The sequence below is a fragment of the Actinia tenebrosa genome, unplaced genomic scaffold (assembly GCF_029948245.1).
Source record: "Actinia tenebrosa isolate PJP-AT-01 unplaced genomic scaffold, QUT_ActTen_1.0 PGA_scaffold15__27_contigs__length_11533743, whole genome shotgun sequence".
NCBI classification, from domain to species: domain Eukaryota; kingdom Metazoa; phylum Cnidaria; class Anthozoa; order Actiniaria; family Actiniidae; genus Actinia; species Actinia tenebrosa.
The window spans coordinates 8,211,378-8,231,738 of NW_028292575.1; the positions used below are offsets into that span (position 1 = coordinate 8,211,378).

Here is a 20,361-nt window from a genome sequence, read left to right on the forward strand (position 1 = left end):
ATTTATTAATAATGATAATAATATGGCAGATCAGTACAGAAATAATAAATAATTGTTGTGGTGGACTGATGAAAAGAATTAATGTAGTTGACGTTCAGTAAGCCTTGTAAAAGAGAAAGCATTGTGATGTGAAATTTTGCTGCACTTGATTCCATCTGACTAGACATTATTTCCTAAATCGCAAGTTTTCGACAAGATTCTTCTTTCTGGTTGGCAACAAGTGGTCAGTGTTTCAGTGACAGTCATGAGAAGCCGCGTGAGATCGATTTAAAGACTTTTCCGGCTGATTAAAGATTGGCGAGTTGGGATATTTAGTCGAGTATAGTCGACGAATATTCGTGTTTGGATGTATGCCTACAGCTCCTTTTGGTCGTGCAACCAATAACCGGTCGCCATTTGCCGTTCTCCCCTTCATCGTTTTTTGAAATAGCTATATGCCTTTGCTGTTATATAAACCTTTGACCACCTTTGAAAAGTCCGGCTCTTTTTCGAGTATATTCTTTTCTGCTCAAGATTAACCGGATTTTGTGAGAAAGTTTGTGTCATACTTCAGCTACATTGTCATCCTTTTTTTAGTTTAAAAGTTTTTGAAGAAGAACAGTTTCGGTTGAATTGGAAGGCTAACCCTGAATAATTGGTTCGTAATAAAGCAATACCACTATTTTTCACAATGATTTGGGGTGGGGGAAATGCAATATCCATTTTTTTCTAGCCGGTTTTTGCTTGCTCAGGTTAACGCCTTTTTCAAACATCCGCTGACAAACATGACTGAAGTGCTCGAAGTGACGTCACTGGTAGTGCACAAAATGGCGGATACTTGTCAGCGAGCAAAGATCAAGGTTAAAATATGAAGCAGAATCTCGATGCCAACTCGATCTTTACATCCAAACACTGCAAGAAATAATCATGGATACAGGCTGGGCACAGTTCAGGACCTTGTATGATTTTATTCCCAGAAATGACAGAGAAATAGCCTTACTTGAAGGTGATGTTTTAATAGTTGCAAAGCCCTATGAAGACAGCAAAGACTGGCTAGTAGGGCAAAACCAAAGAACGGGACAACATGGAGACTTTCCTGGCAATTATGTGGAACATATTGGTGATATAGATACGATTGAAGAGGATAAAATAGAGCCTGAACCAGAGAAACCACCACCGGTTCCTCCAAGACTTCCAAGACAACCGACCCAAGGTATGCATGATAATCATCATGTAAAAAAATCTGCAAACTGTCGACGATACAGAAATATATCCCCCGCAAACAATCAATATTTTTGTTGTTTTGATATTATGAGGCAATTTTTGCTAGTTGAAAGACATGTCTGGGAGAATTTCTCAGTAATTGAGGAGTTTGCCAAGAGAAAATTAGTGTTTTGTTGAAGTGTGGATTGTTTCCGGGGTAGGTATTGATGCAAAAGCATATACAATAATCAAGTTACATCGTATCACATGACAGCTTCCTCATGAATTGAGCTGTGATTTATAACACAATTAACTCCTTTAATTCCTAAAATAGAAGCAATAACCCTTCCCTCTGCCACTATATTTGTCTTTATGAAAATTCCCAGAAAACGGAAGTGATTGGTATCCTTGCGAAATTATTTTAATTTTTTGGTTACAGTAATGTTCTACTGCAAAGACGTAATTATTTTGACCTGATTGACAAATAGATTTCATATTATTAAAATATCCTCGTAGAATCAGCTTTTATTGCGTTGCACTGTTTCACAATCAGCTGAAAATTGCGATTTTGATGGCAGTAAAGATCATATCACTTCCATATGAAAATTATTTCAGTGCAGGGGGTGAAATCGGTGGAAGCAGTAATGTTATGTTTATTTTTCCATTAAAAATATACTTTCCTATAACTTACAACAAAGATATTAACACTGAACATACGTTTTGTAAAAGCTTTTCAAGGATTTAAAATTTATTCCCAAAACATGACCACAGAATTTTATGATGAAACTCTATTTTTTAAATTTCAATTGAGTCAATTAGAATTTTTTCAAAGTCAATTTGAAAAAATTTAAGACACAAAATGTAGCAAGTATCATGTCATATAATTTAATTTGTTTTTAAGAGGTATTTTTTAAGGTTTAAGCCCTCTTTTTCCTAATCATATGATAGAAGATAACTTTTTGATATCAAGTTTCCTTGACCTTGAATGACCTTTGCTAATAGTTGTTAATGTAAAAGCTAAGATATGTTCATGACTCGTAACCACAATGAAAAGAATGCATTCATTTTGTAGAAGAAGAAGAAAATATGGTGACTGTTCTTATGAGCAATTTAATTTTTATGTGTGACATTATGACATATTTAATTATACGCCAAATTGAAATATGGCAACAATTGAATAACCATTGTTCTGGACTACTTACTTCCCTCTCTTACATATGAAAACCCTTTTGTGTCTTTCCAATAAACACAAGGGTAGTCAGTCCAGAACAATAATTTTCCAAATTGGTCGTCATAATTTTTATTCAGTGCATAGCTCTCCCTATATACCTGTAATATGAATAAATTCAATATCTTAACTTCCTGCAAGGAAGAGTTCTTTTATTTGACACTGTTATAGATGTTATTTTCTTTATTGTTATAGATGGCCATAAACTGCTTAAAATGTATTCTGCAGTTCCAGTATTCTGCTATAGATGTAAGTATATTCATTATTCAGCCACCCAGACATATGGTACTAATATACTGCATACTATTTACATTGAGTCTGCATTGTGAAGCAAAATGGCCAACAGTTTATTGAAGGATTGTTTTGAAAGAGCTGTAAAGCATGTCTTAACCGGAAAAAAAACTCCCCAGTAAATAATTTGTTTAAGATAGTTTGTTTCACTAACTACAGGATATGGGAAATTGCTAAATTCCCAAATAGCAATTAATACCGTTGAACCTGAAACCATTTATTTAAGGATTCCCTAGGATTGGCCTTTAAGTCACATACATGTAGCAGTTTCTTAGCAACCACACCAAGTATGCTAAAATAAAAATTGTTAATACTTGTTACAAGACTTCTGCAGAGTCTCCTTTCTCTCTTTTGCTTGGAAGAAAATAAAAGGAGACTATGCCAGCAGGGCATTAAAGTCTTGATTTGTTCCATAAATCATCAATGAGAATCTATTAGAAGTGTAAAATGGTATCCATCTTTGTGTCATTTCCATCTGGAGTCTAGAATACAGTAACTAGCTTTTTATATATTCAGCTATAGATATTTTTGCTCATCCAAACATTTTATAATAAATGTTTCAATCCACAGTTATATCTTAGTTTGCAGGGGAAAATATATTTATTTACAAAATGTATTGTTGATATGTTTTGTTTATGGTCTAGCCATTCACCATGGTTACTAGAGATTTTAGGCAGAAGTTATTTATTTTTTTAATAAAATAATTGGGATAGTACGGGCACTATGATTGATCGAAAACCATGTTTGATGAGAGTATCAAAACACGCTATCGTCATTTTAGCAGGCACAAGTATTGCAACTGTCAGATTTTAATCTATCGTGCACGTTGAATAAGATTGCACGTAGGGAGAATTTACTTAAATTTGCTTTTTTTCGATCTTTTCACGCATTTGTTATTTTATAATACAAATCAAAAACAGTTTTTCGTGTTTGATACTCTGATCAAAACACTTGGGATGTTGGGAGAACACTCGAGAAGCTGGAAACCACTCCGCTATGCATCGTGGTTTCCTATGCTCCTTTCATGTTCTCTCAATATCCCACATGTTTTGATCAGAGTATCAAACACGGAAAACTGTTTTTGATCTGTTAAGTGAATCAAAGCAAATTTATTTCACAATTTTAATGTCCCAGGGCACAAATAACCTGCATTGACAAGGGTTCCCTAAATATTTGATTGGCACCCATAACATGATATTTGGGACCCAATTTTGAGCTGTTATACTTATCAGAATTAATTTGGGAGTCCAGCAAGCTAGGACCTGGATAAAAGGCATGTTGGTCTTGCAAATCTGATAAGCTTATAGGGGATATATTGAAAAAGAAAACCTTTACAAAATTGTCTAAAGCTAAATAAAAAGTCTCTATATATTTTTATTTTAGGTGAAGACTTTATTTGGGGTAGAGTCAAAGAGTATTACAAATGTCAAGGTAACTATTAGTAAAAAAAACTTCCTCAAAATCATTGTCCTTAGCATCATCCATCTTTAAACCAGGAGAAAAATAAAGCTGTCCAACTAATTTCATCTCATAAAAGTGCAATTTCTATAACAATCTGTTACAGACTAGCCTGGCTTTTGGTCATGTCCCCAACCCTGAACCTGGAAAAATAACAGATTATAAAAAGATGAATTTCTATATATTTTTTGTTTGTCTTGTCTACAGATTGTAACCTGACATGTCATTTAGGATGTGCAATTGATTTGAAAAACTTTCAATGCATTAAAACTGATGCTGAAGATGAGAGTGGTTATGAGCGCTTGGTATCAGTAAGTTAAATATTTCTATTGTGCATTTACAGTGGTTCCCAATCATGTGATTTGCTGTTGCTGATTGAATACTCCAGTTTTAAGTTCTCTGTCGCCCAGGGTTAGCCTTGATTGTGTGTAGAATATCCATATGTGCCAGTGAAGGTCTGTAGAATTTCAAAGTGTTCATGAATACTTTTAAAGATGTGTATTCCTTACTTTGCGTTGGTATTTTTAAATATTTTGACACTGAAATGATGCTAGCTTTGAGTTAATCAATCTGCTATCAAGAAACATAGCAGTATTTTACAAATTCAAAATGGACTATTGGAACTCAGCCACACTTGTTCAGGACTTGATAAAAATGCCACAAGCTTATGAAACATTTCTGAATCATCCTACCTTATATATATTTCCTAATTTCACTTCACTTAGTTAAAAAAAATATATGTACCTTTGGCTGTTATACCAAAGTGTGGGACAATAAATAATTATTACAATAGAGCTCTAAGCTTGACTAGGTAAAAGCCCAAAGTTTGAATTTCAAATTAGAAGTTGTTTTTTTAAGGTGGAAAACTGGAGAACACAGAGGAAATCCTCAAAGCACAGGAGAAAACAAAAGAGCAACTCTTTAGAAGTAGTACTCATATATGACACTCAGCCCAGGAATCAAAGCTACAGGGGTGGATCCATAAATTTAAAAAGGGAGGTTCTAAAATGACTCCATCAGAAAAAGCTGGTAAGATTGGCTTCACAAAAGGGGGTTCCAATTTCATTCTACTGAGCATAAAGAACATGATTGGCTTCACGAGATCTCACAAAAGAAGGGTTCCATGGAACCCACGGAACCACCCCTGGATTGATCAGCCCCTGAACTGGACCGCTTTGTTGAGCTCAGTGTCTCATAAGCAGCACAGACCAACATGCATGATCACCATATTTTTTAGCTCCATTGTTTTAATCCTGGCTGTATTTTATGCATTTTCAACCCTAGTCCATTGATCAGTGGGGAACAGAAGATGTAATGACATGGTTGGCTACTACAAACTACTATACCTATGCTGAAGCATTCAGAGATTTTGGAGTTGATGGATGCACTCTACCTCAACTGAATGAAGAGAGCTTGGTAAAAATAGGTGTGACTGATCAAGCTCACCAGCAGTCCTTGTTATATATCATTAAAGAGTTGTTTTCATCTGACTCTCCAGAGGTCAGTAAATTAAGAAGCTATGAATTATCTTTTACTACTTTTAGGGACATAGGTAATCATGTACTTTATGACCAGCCAACCAGTGATCAATAATCACCAATTGACCGAATGTTAGCTGGCCAATGATCTGCCAACTATCAACTATAGACTATACCTCGACTATTTAGCAATTAGTCCCGAAAACTGAATGGGCAATGAATCACTCATAGGCCATGAGAACAAGAGGACTTATTGTTTTAGTCAAATCCAACTAGCTGGTCAAATATATAGATGCAAACAAGTTTTGAATTAAAGTAAATAAATGTTTTGGTTTTCAAAGCTGGCACTTTTTGCTACCAATAGGATATAACTTATAGCCTAGTAGTAGCTCATTCAATCAAACGAGGCATTTTTATTATTATATTTTTATTCAAACGAGGCATTATTGATAGACCACTAGTTAGATTTGAATTAAACTTGTATATTAGTCAATAGTGACAGCTGATTCTTCATTAAGAACATAAAGTCATCGCCACCATCGTTTTGGTATTTAGCAAAAAACTTCCCATTTACACCCACTGTTTATACCACCATGTCTTCTGACTCACGTGGGAATGTTTTCAAACCATCAATATCGTTGACCAACAATTGGTTGGCCGGCCATAAAATATGCAGTTACCAGGAATATAAACTGGTTCCAATCATTCCACTATAATTTCAAAGCAGATGTCATTTAGTTGGATGTCTTCATTTTTATACATGATATCAAGTGTTACTGGTAACATAATGGTGGTCAATCACATCATGCAATTCAGCTGATAAACACACACAAAAAAGTATTTCCTGTAGTGGGCCTATCTATGGAATAATATTTAAATCAATATCAGAGATCAGCACTTAATTAATATATACGCAATTCATTAATAGATATTTCCAATGATGTATAAAGTATTTAGTTTAGTTTTAGCTTTCAAATATATTATACTATTATTTATTATTATTTATTATTAGTTATATCACAGCTCTCTGGGAGAGCACTGAGGTTATCACAATAATCTAATTTATTCCACAAGAGACAGAAAATGATGTCAAGTGAAACCCAGCAATTGTACTTACAATCAAATATGATAAGACAATAAATCAAAATAAAATCAACGTTATTAATCATTAATAATCATTATTTTTAAAGATTATAGTTTAAAGGTTAGATTTTGTACTTAAACTGTGTTTTGCACTTTTTAGAGGCAATCTAATATTTTTTGTGGTGTCCAAAAAGCTCCAAAAGGTAAGATAGTAACACTCTTAAGGCTTGTTTACACAGGCAATTTTTTTCGGCAATTTGCAGCACGATTTTTAGATTTTTGCACACTAAATTGCAGTGTGTTTTAGCAAGTTTCTCCACTCCATTCCATTGACATATGACTGGAGACAGGTTGAGAGATTCAGTCTCCATCCTTAATTAATTCACTACTTGCAACAGGAATCCAAAACAGATGAAGAAAAGGCTAATAAAATTGTACATCAATTCTTACTCTTTACATTCGAAAACAATATCCTCATTTGATATGATTGAAGCATATATTGATTAAAGCTTGTTATTGTCTTTATTCTGCATTTTTAAGGTTCAGATGGAGGACACACTTTCAAAGCTCAGAATTTCTACAGTCTACAGTGGTGTGATAATTGTGAGAAGTGCCTGTGGGGTTTGCATGATCAGGGGCTACAGTGCACAGGTACAGTCTGAGAAAGTACCACTCTTGCTGAAACAACTGTAACAATATTCACAAATTAACTTAGAATATGCTAGAATCCTGAATCATGTCTCCCCGATTAGTAGGGCGCTTGTGCCTGGCTAGAAGTTATTGAGACTTTAATAAAGTTATTATTATTATTATTATATTATGGAAAATTTTTTTCCTTGGGAATCAGAGATCACGAAAACTATAAAAATTATTAAACTGTGATCATAATTTCTGTCTGGAAGTATAAGAACTGTATAAGCCAATGAACTGGGCCCAGTTGTATGAAAGGTGGATAGCACTATGCCATGGATAAATCCTTATGCAGTGGATATATCGATGCTGTTATCCAATAAATTTATCTCTTGGATAGGATTTATCCATCGGATAGCGCTATTCACCCTTTGTACAACCTGGCCCTGACATGATTTTCTCTAGTTCAGTATTTTGTTCTTTTACTAGATAAGAAATAGTACAGATTTAATTACCATTAGCTAATATGCTATTTACATGTTACTCTCGTTTCCTAGTGTGTGGACTTTGCTGCCATAGAAAGTGTAAAATAGATGGCATACCAGTGTGTCCCATGAGAAGAGTCAAAGGAGCAAGAGATTCAGATATTGAGGGTAAGCATAACCGTCCTTTATTCACGAGGGTAGCACTTAATAGCCAGTGGCTAACAAACCTGTGGCCCTCATTCCGTGATCGAATTGGAATTTAGGAGTTGATTTTTGCGGAGGGAGGAAAACTGGAGAAACCGGAAAACCCTCGAAGCACAGGAGAGAACCAACAAACAACTCTACTTATATACAACACTGAACCCTGCGTGACTTGAGCTCGGGTCGCATTGATGAGAGGTGAGCGCTCACACTGCTACACCACCCGTGCTTCCCATATACAGGGAAGAATTCGAGCACACCAGCTTTACTATAAGGCAATCGAAAAGCAGGTTTGGAATGTTGAAGTCTTACTGACGTAAGGTTAAAAAGTTAAACATATTGTCCATTGTCTTTGTTTCCAGATCCAGTGTTTGGCCAGGAATTGAGTAGCTGTTTCCAGTCATCATCCAGACCAGCCCCAATAGTAATAATGAAATGTGTGCAGGCAATTGAAGCCAGGGGTCTCAAAGTCGAAGGGATTTACAGTTGGACACCAGAAGGATCCGAGAAATACAACTTACGTTCTGCTTTAAACCAGAGTATGTCAATTTAATGTGCCTTCATTCCCTGAATATTCTTGGAAATGCGATTGAATTTAAAGTCATGCCAATGTTTTCGGCAATTTGCAACTAACTGATTCTTATGTTTTTTGTTCTGACAGATCCTGAATCAGTGAATATGAAAGATGAGGAATGGAACAACCCTCATTGTATTGCTTCTGCCCTAAAGATGTATTTGCAGGAGCTTCCCACATGTCTCTTTACAGAAGAAAAGTATCATGACCTCATAGAAATATGTCAAAGTGAGTGTAACATGAAATAATGTTACCATCTGTAATTTCAGCAAATTTTCAATCTAACTTCTGTCTTAGCCTGTGAACAGCAGTCTCTCACCCCTTCTCTTGGGAAAAAGGGAAGAGGGAGGGATCAAATAAAGTTGTGCATCACATGGGCAAGAACATGGTGGCCCTTAGTTCCACTACCCTCCCATCCCCAACTCCTAAAGATGCTGTTGCTTTACAAGGCTTAGCCTAAGCCCGGGGGGGGGACTCCGGGAAAAAAGTACTGGGGATGCTCGTCGGAAATTTTCAAAAAGACTCCTGAAAGATACCGGAAGTCTTTAAAAAAGGGCGTGGCTGAATGATTTTTAACCCCAAGAAATACCACAACAAATAATATTAAATTTTATATAAAAAGTGACTAGGATAAGCCATATCAATGCATGCTTCTCTCCTTTTCCGACACCCTAAGATATATCAGAAAATGCTGATTTTGAAAAATTCACATTTAACACCCTAAAAGATACCAAATCGTGCATTTTTACCCCTAAGAGATACGAGGGGCATCCCCGGTACTTTTTTCCCCAGAGGCCCCCCCCCGGGAGCCTAAGACTAGAAAACAATTATTGACAAATTGGAACTTGCTGCTTATATGTAGTACATAGAATACTTGTAATCTTACAGCAAAAATCATTGTATCATGACAAGCCACTATTTCTAATTTTTGGTAGGATCTGGTGTTTCCCTAACTGCTAGTTCCATCTTGATTATTTACATAGTATAACGTGTTATATATCTTCATACAGGTAACCCAAACTGTATTGACAATCTGTTAAGAGAGATTGACACATTACCACATCCAAACAAGTCTGTCATAAACTATCTAATGAAGCACTTCCACATGTAAGTAGTAATATCAAATATCCTTTTTTAATCTTTCTCTATCTCATTAATCCAGTTGGTATTTAAAGCCCAAGTCATACAGATTGGATCTCTAACTCTTTACCTGAATTATTCTTCCTGTCTTATTTATCTGTCTTTCTAAAAGCAGATCTAGGAAGAGGGTTGAGGGAAAGGGATCTGAACCCCCTGTTGTACCTAGACATTCAATAATTGATTGTTTTATTCTAAAATTTAGTTTTGCCACAGCCAGTTTGAAGTCCGTTTTATATGGAGTACACTTTTGGACCTCCCTCTGTTTGGACCTCCCTCCCAAAAATTCCTTGCTGTAGATAACAATCATTAGATTTTGTTGATCTTTAGCGTTTAATTTATCTGTGTCGTAGGGTGTGCAAGCATCAGCAGCACAACAAAATGTCTTCAATGGATTTGTCTAGAATCTTTGCTCATATATTGCTGAAACCACCCAAGAGAGATTTAAAGTATGTTGAGCTCAAAATTAATGGACTTATTCTCCCCTCCACTCCCCTTGAAGTAAAATGGACTCATTCAACTCTACGCAAGACCTTAATATCATAGGCTAGCTTATCTTTAGTTTTCTCAGCATAATGTATCAACCCCCACCCCCCTCCCTGATGGGACCCATTACCCCAGTGTTAAGTCAGTGTAAAACCTGGTAAAAGGAGGCACTGTGAGTGTTCAGTAATAGCCTACATTGAATCTGTAAATCTGTTTGGAATAGGGAAAATTAGTGCAGAGATTCCACCCCATTCTTCCTGGTTCTTAAGCCCCTTTTACACTAGCGATTTTTGCAGCGATTTTTGCAATGATTTTTACTGCAATTTTTTGCAATATTTTCCATAATAAATAATGGTAAAGAATTTACTTGTAAAGTTTTTTTCAGGATACCAAAATTTTCCTAGACGAATGTCTCTTTTGAAGGATGAGACAAAAGATTTCATATTTCTGATAATTGCCACAAAAATCGCACCAAAAATCACTGCAAACGTCGCCAGTGTAAATGGGGCTTTAAACAGGAATGCCTGCAAGCAGGCTAGCAGGGGCTCTAAGCCCCGTGTGTGATTTACTGACACACATGATTGTTTCCATAATATTCCTTGTTGTCTGGATGCTTAGGAAAATGGCTACAAACCATGAGATCCAGATTCAAATTCTTGATACTCTCATAAACCAAGGACCGTGGTCAGTAGAGGAAATAGCTGAAGAGGCACCGCCAGGTATAGTGTGAACTTCCCAGCATAAAATTCATTTCTTTATCACACTGCTTAATTATTGTAGTCCCTTTACTCTCCCACACATACTGTAAAAAGTTGTTATTAGGGACAGTTCATAAGTTATGCAGTGGGGTTGGGGGGGGGGGGCAGGCTCTGGGGACTTATATTGATCCTGCCCCCCTCCCTCCCTCCCCCCCCCCCCCCCCCCCCACTGAAACAAAACATTTTTATTGACCCTCCAAACTACAAACTTTTAGTATCCACCAAATATCATAAATATATCAAAATGTTTTTGATGCCCCTTCCCATACTTGTTTAGAGAAAAGGGCTGGACCCCCCTTATCCCCATACCCCTTTCCATAAATAATGAATGCTCCCATGGCTTAGAAAATGATCATGATCATCATTGGTCTTCATGCCAGAAAGTGCATAAGGCTGTATATATGTAGATGTTGATACATTGTAACTAGAAAGATGTATACTGAGAAACAAAGAAAGAAGGAAGGGAGAAGTGATTAGTGAATGGAACTTCAATAAGGAAGGAAAGAATGGAAAGGAAAAGAAGGAACAAAGAAAGAAGTAATGCAAGGATGGGTGAGAGAGTGAGAAGAGAGGTAGGGAGGGGAGGGAGGGAGGGGAGGGAGGGAGGGGAGGGAGGGAGGGGAGGGAGGGAGGGAGGGAAACTGACATCACTATCAGCTTTTTGTGGATTTTTATTCCAGCTTTAATTATTTTCTTTGTTTTTCATGCAGTTCCTCCCAGACCACATAAACCACAAAGCCAGTCTGGTTCCGTTAGCAGACCAGATCCCCTGCCTGACTTGAAAGAGCAGGTTTGGTATTGGGGAGAAGCAAGCAAGTAAGACATAAAATAGTTACAATTTCTATCCCTTATTGGGGAAGGTACATTTTTTATCAGGGAGCAGGCTGGGGCTTGAGGGGGGGGGGGGGGGGGGGTTATCAGTTAAAATTTGAGTTTTCATGGGGTCAAACCTTTTTACTTTGACAAATGCAAGTTCCTTGTTGACTCAATAAAAGAGGGTTATAAATTTCTCACTGAGTGAAAGAGGGAGGGCTACAACTATTAAAAAAAAGTTTACTGCAATACCAGCCCTTCCCCCTAATAAAAAAACCTACCTTTCCTTGACAAATTATTTAAGGGGGTGCCAGATTAAATATATTGCATCTTGTAAACTGCCTGTGCCACTTCAGGAAGGAATATAAATAGCTAAGCATGGGGATCTGGACAGACAGTAAATCTAGTGTCAGGGGCTAACTAATAGAAGGCTTACATGAAATTTTAGATACATTAAAGTTTGGTAGTTGATTAATTTGGCTGTTTATTGATTGTGTTCATTTTTTATTCTTAATTCCAGAGAGCAGGTTCAGGAGCGTATGAAAGACACAGAAGATGGTTCTTTTATTGTCAGAGATTCCAAGAGATTCCAAGGAGAATATACCTTAACACTAATGTAAGAAAATAGCTGAAGCAAGACATGTATTGGGTCCATACACACAAATGTTCTTACCTGGTCATCATGCAACGTTAAGTCACAAAGTGTTTCCTCCCCACAAACAGACAAAACCTTGCGTGACAACTCTATTAAGAACTTCTTTATCTTGAAAGGTCGTTGTTCATTCAATTGCTGTGACTGGTTTCTTTGCACACATGCAGCTTGAATAGGCCATGTTGGTTCCACCCTTCAGATTATTCCAGCTAATTGTACCATTTTTTCTCAATGTATATAATACATGGGTGGTGTAGCTACGAGAATCCTTGCCTCTCAATAATGCAATCCAGAATTGATTTACAAATTCAGTGTTGTTTGTGAGTAGAGTTGCTGGTTTCTCCTGTGCTTCAAGGGTTTTTCTACAGGTTTTTTGTTTTCCTTCAGTTCCTTCAGAGTTTAGTAGAAAAAAAGGCCATTCTTAATGCCATTATTGTTTTTACTACTTCTTAAATGGGTAGCAAAGGTTTGTTATGCTGCAACGGGTCGGGTTGCTGGTTTGGGCCTTGAGGTCGCCACATGTTATGAATTGAGTTTGTTTGATGTATTGTTCTCTCCTTTGCTACGAGGGTTTTCTCCAGTTTCTTCCTTTTGTAAAAATCAACTTGTGAGTTAAGCCTTGTGTACATAAAACATTGAATGTAGTGGTAGTGTGTGTGAGGCCAAACCAAAAAACAAGTGTGTTTCCTGTTGCATGAGAAAAATAATTGGGGTCGGTAGGTCGGATTTTTTTAAATTAATTTTTTTTACTGATACAACAGTGGAAATGAGCTTACTGGGAACCCTGTGGTGCATTTGGGAATAAAAAATTTTTAGGGTTGGCGAAAATCGGCAAGAAAATTAGGGTTGGTTGCACAACAGGAAACACACTTTTTTTTTTTTTTGGCCTAAGTGAAAAGTGTCCAAAACGCTAGAACGACTAGACACTTAAATAAAGACATTTTCATTTATTTTTTTACTAACTTTTGTTTTCATATTTTTCATCTTGTAGGAAAGGAGGAGTAACTAAATTAATCCGTATTATGTATAAAAACAACAAATATGGTTTCTCAGAGCCCTTGACTTTCCACTCTGTTGTGGAACTTGTCAACTACTATAAAGGCAGGTCTCTAGCACAGTATAATCCCAAGCTGGATGTTAGGCTCACACACCCCATCTCCAAGTACGAACAGGTATGATAACAAGCATGCACCTTGCTTTCAAACCGGGTTACTTTTTGACATTCATCATCATCATCATCATCATCATCATCATCATTATCATCTTCCCATAAGTAATAAACATTTCCTAATAGCATAAATTCTTTTAATCATTGATTTTTCTATTATTTTTTACCTCTGATCAGGAGGACGAAGTTGCCCAAAACTCTGAAAACATAACCATTTTGGAAGATTTGGAAAAGATCAATGCAGAGTTGGATAGTGAAACTAAGAATTTCGAAGGCCTCCGTAAGGAATATGATGAATCGATACAGGTAATTAGCTATGACACAGAAATACTGAAATGTTTACTTTACAGTTAATGTACATCATGAGTGACCCAGAGGAACATGGTGCACATCCCAAGCACAATGACATCGATGCGCATCTGTACCCGCATGGTACAGAACCCAGAGTTATCTGCAAGGGAGTACGGCAGACATAAATTTGTTGATTGGTCTTCCTGTGGTACATAATTTAATTGATTGGTCTTCCTGTGGTATGGACGCGCATGCGGTTTCTTAAAAGTCGCGCGGGCTCATAAGTATCTGGTCCCTTGGGATCTGGTGCACTTCCCACACGTCTTGAAACAAATACCCGTGTGTACCCGCATGGCACAGGGAACCCAAAGGTACCTGGTGTAGATACCCTTTATCTACCCACGTGCCACAGGCAACCCCAAAGGTATCTGGTACGTATCCTGAGCGCCATGTATTTACCTGCATGGCACAGGCAACCCATAAACACCTATTCGGCAAGGATCCAGAGCGCCTGCTAATATAACGTTTTGAACGATTTCTGTTTAGAATATTGCTGATCTTCAGTTAGTTTTGGATGCGCATAAGTCTGTTGTGTTAATGATCGAAGAACAGATTCGGATTCATGAATCATTTCAGAGGGAAGCACCTCCACAAGCACGTGTTATGTAAGTAACATCAAATGAAGCCGGTTTAGCCAGTTGACCAGTCAAGTTTATGATCAATACCCCTAAGCCTGCCCATAAATATATGATCACTGAAGGAACAGTGAGATGGCTGTTATTGAGTGTGTATATTCTCCTTCGAGAACGTTTCCGTAAAGGGGGGAGGGGAGTGATTGTCCATAACGGATGTTGAGGAGTAGTGAGGAGTGTCTGTTGTAGGGAGAGTTTTCTGTTATACATTTATACATTATTTATACATTATGTGAAATTGCTGGTTTTAATCATTCCCAATAGTATGAAATAACAAAAGACACGGCGGCCATGTTGGATGATATAACGAAAGAGACTAATGACGAATCTTTTGTTAAATTTATCCGGCTGTGAAAACCAGCAATAGATGGTGTTCTTTATCAGTAAAGTGTCGTAATTGGTCTCTGATACGTAGTACTTGTCTATAACGATGGACCTAACGAGAAGGGTTCCTGTAAACTGGAGGGGTTGGTAATATGTAGAGTGTCTGTAAACGGGAGGGGTTGGTAATAGGCAGGGTGTCTGTAAACAGGAGGCGGGTTTGTAATGGGGAGAGTGCATGTTTCTAATGTCACATTTATTGCTCTTTGCCAGGTTAAGAACAAATTTTGAATTGCTAAAGCACCGCTTGAACGAAGCACAATGTGAATTGCTGGAATCAGAACGCGAGAACTCCAACATTACAGAAGACAGTCGGCAAAAAGACCAGCAAATGAACATCCTTCGGTCGAAAATCATCGAACTACAGAAGAATAGACAACGTTATATGGAGTATGTTATTACTACAGTAGTAGCCTCATTGTCATCTAGATGTCGGGTGCCAAGTGCAAAGCATTATATCAGTGATTGTCCCATGTTTCAATTGTTTCAAGCAATGAACCTAGGTGTATAGAGTGTGCGCAACCATGTGACTCAAAATCCCTTGAGATATGAATAACAATGAAACAGCCGCCACCTTAGTTGATCTAACAAGAGAAGCTAATGAGGAATGCTGTGTTATTATCAACCAAGGTGGCAGCAATGACGTAACATGCACCTGCTCTATAGAGTGTGTGCAACCATGTGACTCAAAATCCCTAGAGATATGAATAACAATGAAACAGCCGCCATCTTGGTTGATCTAACAAGAAAAGCTAATGAGGAATACTTTGTTATCATCAACCAAGATGGCGACTATGACGTAACATGCACATGCTGTATATATGTGATTGATGTGTTACGCTTGATTTTCAGCATCCTAAAGGAAAAGGGATATTCACATGATGAAATCAAGGACATAGTCAACGAAGGGTAAGTGTATCCAGCATTAAAGAACACCTAACTCTCTGTTGTCATGTGGTGAAAACTATTTTGGTTTTAAAGAACTTTTGTTTAGTAAAAATTGATGCGCTTTAATTAGGTTATCGCCCTTGGTTCAAGTCGTTCTCTTGCTTCAGTGCCTCTCGGTCTGGGGCTTCAGAGGGAATGGTCATCAGTAAAAAAATGAACTTTTCTGGGGGGTCACGACATTTTTATTTTGATGAAAGCATTTTCCTTGTTAACTTTCACTCAGTAAGTAATTCATGACCTTCCCCATAAGCCAACAAGGAACTAGGCTTCATTTCGTTAAGATATTATAAATAGGGTTGAACTTCTACAAGAGCTCAATTTTTTACTTATGACCCTTATGAAGCCTCAGCCTTCCCCCATATATAAAATTAGGTAACAGCCAGTTCTTCTTTTTTCCAGGATTTATCAGATTCCTGACATTGATATGAGCGAGAAAAACTGGAGATTTGGAAAAATTACTAGGTAAGGGACTGCTAAAGGGTTATAAATATCCTGTTTACAAAAAAGTGGTGCTGCTCTTTTGATGTAGCCTAGGATTTTGATGATGGTAATGGTGATAAATGTTGGTGCCGTGGTGATAATGATGGTTATCATACATCGTACTCACTATCTCGCTTCTGATTGGCCGAGAGCCCTCAGCCAATTCCTGGTATCATGTGAACTAGGGCATGATCATCTGTAGGTCTTACTGCAGATAATACATCTATCACGTCAAGTTCACTAAAGGTCATAATGGACATTGAAAAACGTTTGCTTTTGTCTTTGCAGGGAAGAATCGGAGAACCTCCTGAAGGATTGCCCTGACGGGACGTTCATGATAAGAGAAAGCATCAATAGGAAAGACGAGTTTTCTGTCAGTCTATCGTAAGTAACGTCACGTCCTCTATTTGTACAGTTTTTAATGTTGTTTCGAAGTACATCCTTTTCTCCGTGTTACGCACGCAGGTCACTGCAACAGAACCTGAGGAGATTTGGCAAGGAGAATTTTAAAAAAATTTGGAACTTTGCTTGGTGCTGCATGACTAGAAGAAACGCGGGATCTAGGATGAGATTTTATTGTATGTTCTTGCGAGAAAGATTAACATTTCTATCGCATCAGTTTACAGTTCAGCTGGCCTGCTCTCCTCAAAGACTTTTCTCTTTATCTGTAATTTTATGCCGAAAATGAAGATGATGTCGTTGAAGTTGATCGTGTTGTTGATGTTGATGTTGCTTTAATGTTGTGGTGGTGGTGATGATATGGACCAGGAAAACCCTCAGTTTGTTCGATTCCAGTTTGTGAATGATTTGCATTATTATGATGCTATTCTTAAATGATTAACAGATTGACATCAGATTTTTATGTCAGGGCTGTCCTCTTACTAATGATAAAAAAATAACCAATCAGCGCGCGAGAAATTTGTAAGTTACCGTAATAAAATAGATGTTTTTGTTTTCAGATTCGACTTTAAAGTTCGTCACATCGCTATCTACAATGATTCCCGTGGGCATTTTGGTTTTGCTGCTAACTTCATGCTGTACGAATCACTAGCAGACCTGGTCAACCACTACCATCGAAACTCCTTACAAAAGCACAATCCTCATCTTGCCACTAAACTTGCTTTCCCAGTTAAGTTGGTTCTCGAGCAACGTAAACTCAATTAACAGTTACTATATTAGAATTATCAATGTAACTGCACTACGTTAGAGAGTTCAGTTACTTGAGATTTTCTATAAAATAGATAACCAATTATCTCAATGAATCCTTGTCATGGTAACACAGTTGCTATGGCAATGGGTTTTCAAACTGGGTGACGCAAGTGAGAGTCCAAACAGTAGCCAACTTTCGATTCTTTGATTCCGATTATAATCAGAGTTCGTGGACACATAGCGATAAATTTTTAAAAATCGCCGTAATTCTTGGTTTGCAGGCATTCTCAAGGAAATTACATATCGAAAGACATGGTTGCCATTTTGGATAACGTAACAAAAAAAACTACGATTCCCGAATCTATTGTGAATTCACCCAACATGGCGGCTGTGCCCTTGAACACCAACCAAAAAAAAAGGTTGAACTTTTAGCCCTACCGTATCAAAGTGATATAGGTCTATTCAGGTGACGGGCAAGCTGTCAGTAGAACATTCACTGTATGTACAAAACCACAGGGCATACTGGTAAAGTGTCTGCCTGATTAGCTATTCTAAGGCTGAGGAGAAACTGGGTCAAGTTGGCATTGCACTGCATTGTGGGAATGTTTTAGGGAACATATGTTCAAGCGTGTATTTCGTCTCCTATAATAGTCCTACAATGTATTGCAATGTCAGCTCGACCCAGTTTTTTTTCCTCGGCCTCGAAATGGCTAATAAGGAGATCATAAGGTCCACAATAGACCTCTTCGGCTTGGGGTAATGTTTTCATATTTCAGACCACGTGTCATTCCCTTGAGAATAAGATTCTTTGTTTGAGCTGTATCCATATTCATGTGTCTTCTCATGTGCAACCGAGCGCAAACCTTAAACAAAGAAATGATACTCTAGGGAATGACACGTGGTCTGAAATGGGAAAACATTACGTCATAGCCGAAGAGGTCTATTGATGCTTAAGATTTAAGACATTTTCTTTTGGCACAAGATTTCTAGGCGTTGCCATACAAATTGTGTTAGGGTTTGTTATTTTTTTGTGTATGGACTCTTGTAAGAGATTATTATACGAAATTTTGCATAAAATAAGAATTGTAAAAAATAGGTAGACAAAAAAAAAAGGACTTTTTAGATTGGGAGTAATATTTTAATACTGATTCTAAACCTCTTGGGAATGTTATTCCTCGTTAAAACGTTACTGGAAAATAAAGGAATAGTACTCAAGAGGTTGATATCCAACAAAAATGGCAAAAACTATATATCACGCCCAAAACTAAAACAATGTAGGCTAATTGAACTCTTTACTGATACGGCGGCCATCTTGAATTCTATTGTTTTAAGCAAGACATGGGATGCTGAGGGAGGAAATATTTGAAAATTTATAGACAGCGTAGCTGTCAGGGTGCCTTTTTATAAAACTTTACGTTATCCAACGTCGCGTAACACACTTAAAAACTAATATGTGAAGAGAGATGGAGAGAGATGTGAAACATCAAGGCGTAAAATCACTTGAAAAAGTAACTTGGCCACTTTATGCTTTATGCTGCCGTATCAGTAAAAAGCTCTATTGGGTTAAAAATGTGTGCTATCTGATATTACAAGGTAGGTTTTTAAGATTTACCAAACACCAACTAAACTGAAGTAAACGCAAGGCAGTTTCAGTATTACTGTCATTATCGTTGAAGTTTGACGTCTCCTGTGTGACTAGCATCTTAACGAACGTCAATCAAAGAACTGGGGAAAATATCTTGATGGAGACTTTAGATTGAATTAAAGATTTTGATCCTTTAATCCTTTAAAATCTTTAATTCTGTCCAAAATTTCCCTCAATATATTGTTTTTTATTTCAGTTCTTCGATTGGCGGTCGTTACTGAAAATGCTAGTCGGCGAACGAGACATCAAACTTCGAGGGTCGCACTTCAACGATAATGGTAGTAATACCTGTAACACACCAGCATTTCGAGACATGCCGTTCCAAGAAAATACCCTATCGTCAGCCAATCAGAATAAAGTAGTTTAAGTTATTGATGCAAAATTGCAACGACCTCGTACCCAGAGCCTGCGTTTCTTCTGGTCTGCGGCGAAGAACAAGGGCTCTGGCATAATCCATTTTTTGAATCCGCGATTTTTTTGGACCGGTATAAGAGCGCATACGTTAAAAGACTTGCCAAAGATTAAAAAAATATGTTTATGATTTTTAATTTTTATTTTGATCGGAAGTAAACACAGAACTCGGGTTGAAAGCATGATTTCAATAATTATATTTAACTTCCGGAAAACTGGGAATGCGTCAAAGAAGAAACGCCGGCTCTGGGTACGAGATTGATTTGACACAAAATCGTCTCACATTTACATTTTTTTTTTGGTTGACGAAAATAAAAAGTTTATTTTCTTGAGCAACTATCTACCAGTACATGCTTCGTTCTGATAAATGCCTGACAAAAATTAATATTAAAAACGAATAGGTTGTGTTCAAATACTAACTGATAATAAATGAATAGCATTGTAGACTAGTCATAAAATAATTGAAAAGAATTTAATAAACTTAGAAAATTTATATTTTTAAATGAAGTTGTTTTTCATCATCATTTTAAGGAATATAAAACGCGCGCGCTTGTCTTTGCTGTGATACAGCTGCTTTTTAAAAAAGGTTGAAGGGGAGAATGGCGATAGGCAATAGACGATAAGTGATAGATAGGTCATACCAAGATGCAAGAATAGATGAAATGACTTGTATTTATTTTTATTTTTGTCAATAACACAGATGTTGTTGTGATATTTAGTGTTCACTCGATCGACGAAAC

At 37.2% G+C, this 20,361-nt stretch overlaps 1 protein-coding gene across 1 annotated transcript; it reads left to right on the forward strand.

The window, feature by feature from the left end:
• The first annotated feature begins 780 nt into the window (after positions 1-780).
• Positions 781-20,124, forward strand: LOC116307342 (phosphatidylinositol 3-kinase regulatory subunit alpha). The gene is made up of 23 exons (XM_031717530.2): positions 781-1,192; positions 2,606-2,659; positions 4,085-4,132; positions 4,367-4,470; positions 5,444-5,659; positions 6,881-6,923; positions 7,261-7,371; positions 7,908-8,003; positions 8,399-8,575; positions 8,698-8,838; positions 9,621-9,717; positions 10,101-10,196; positions 10,852-10,952; positions 11,702-11,807; positions 12,325-12,420; positions 13,448-13,628; positions 13,802-13,930; positions 14,462-14,580; positions 15,202-15,378; positions 15,841-15,897; positions 16,336-16,398; positions 16,705-16,800; positions 17,376-20,124. Exons 1-23 carry the CDS (start codon positions 907-909, stop codon positions 17,578-17,580), a joined length of 2,799 nt encoding a protein of 932 aa, XP_031573390.1. The 5' UTR covers positions 781-906; the 3' UTR covers positions 17,581-20,124.
• The last annotated feature ends 237 nt before the right edge of the window (positions 20,125-20,361 follow it).

What these genes read in the sequence shown, in the direction of transcription:
- LOC116307342 (XM_031717530.2), top strand. Translation starts at nt 907, where the DNA reads ATGGATACAGGCTGGGCACAGTTCAGGACCTTGTATGATTTTATTCCC. An exon ending in CCACCCAAGAGAGATTTAAA is followed by an intron (nt 10,197 to 10,851) that starts GTATGTTGAGCT and finishes CTGGATGCTTAG; the next exon opens with GAAAATGGCTACAAACCATG. An exon ending in GAATATACCTTAACACTAAT is followed by an intron (nt 12,421 to 13,447) that starts GTAAGAAAATAG and finishes TTCATCTTGTAG; the next exon opens with GAAAGGAGGAGTAACTAAAT.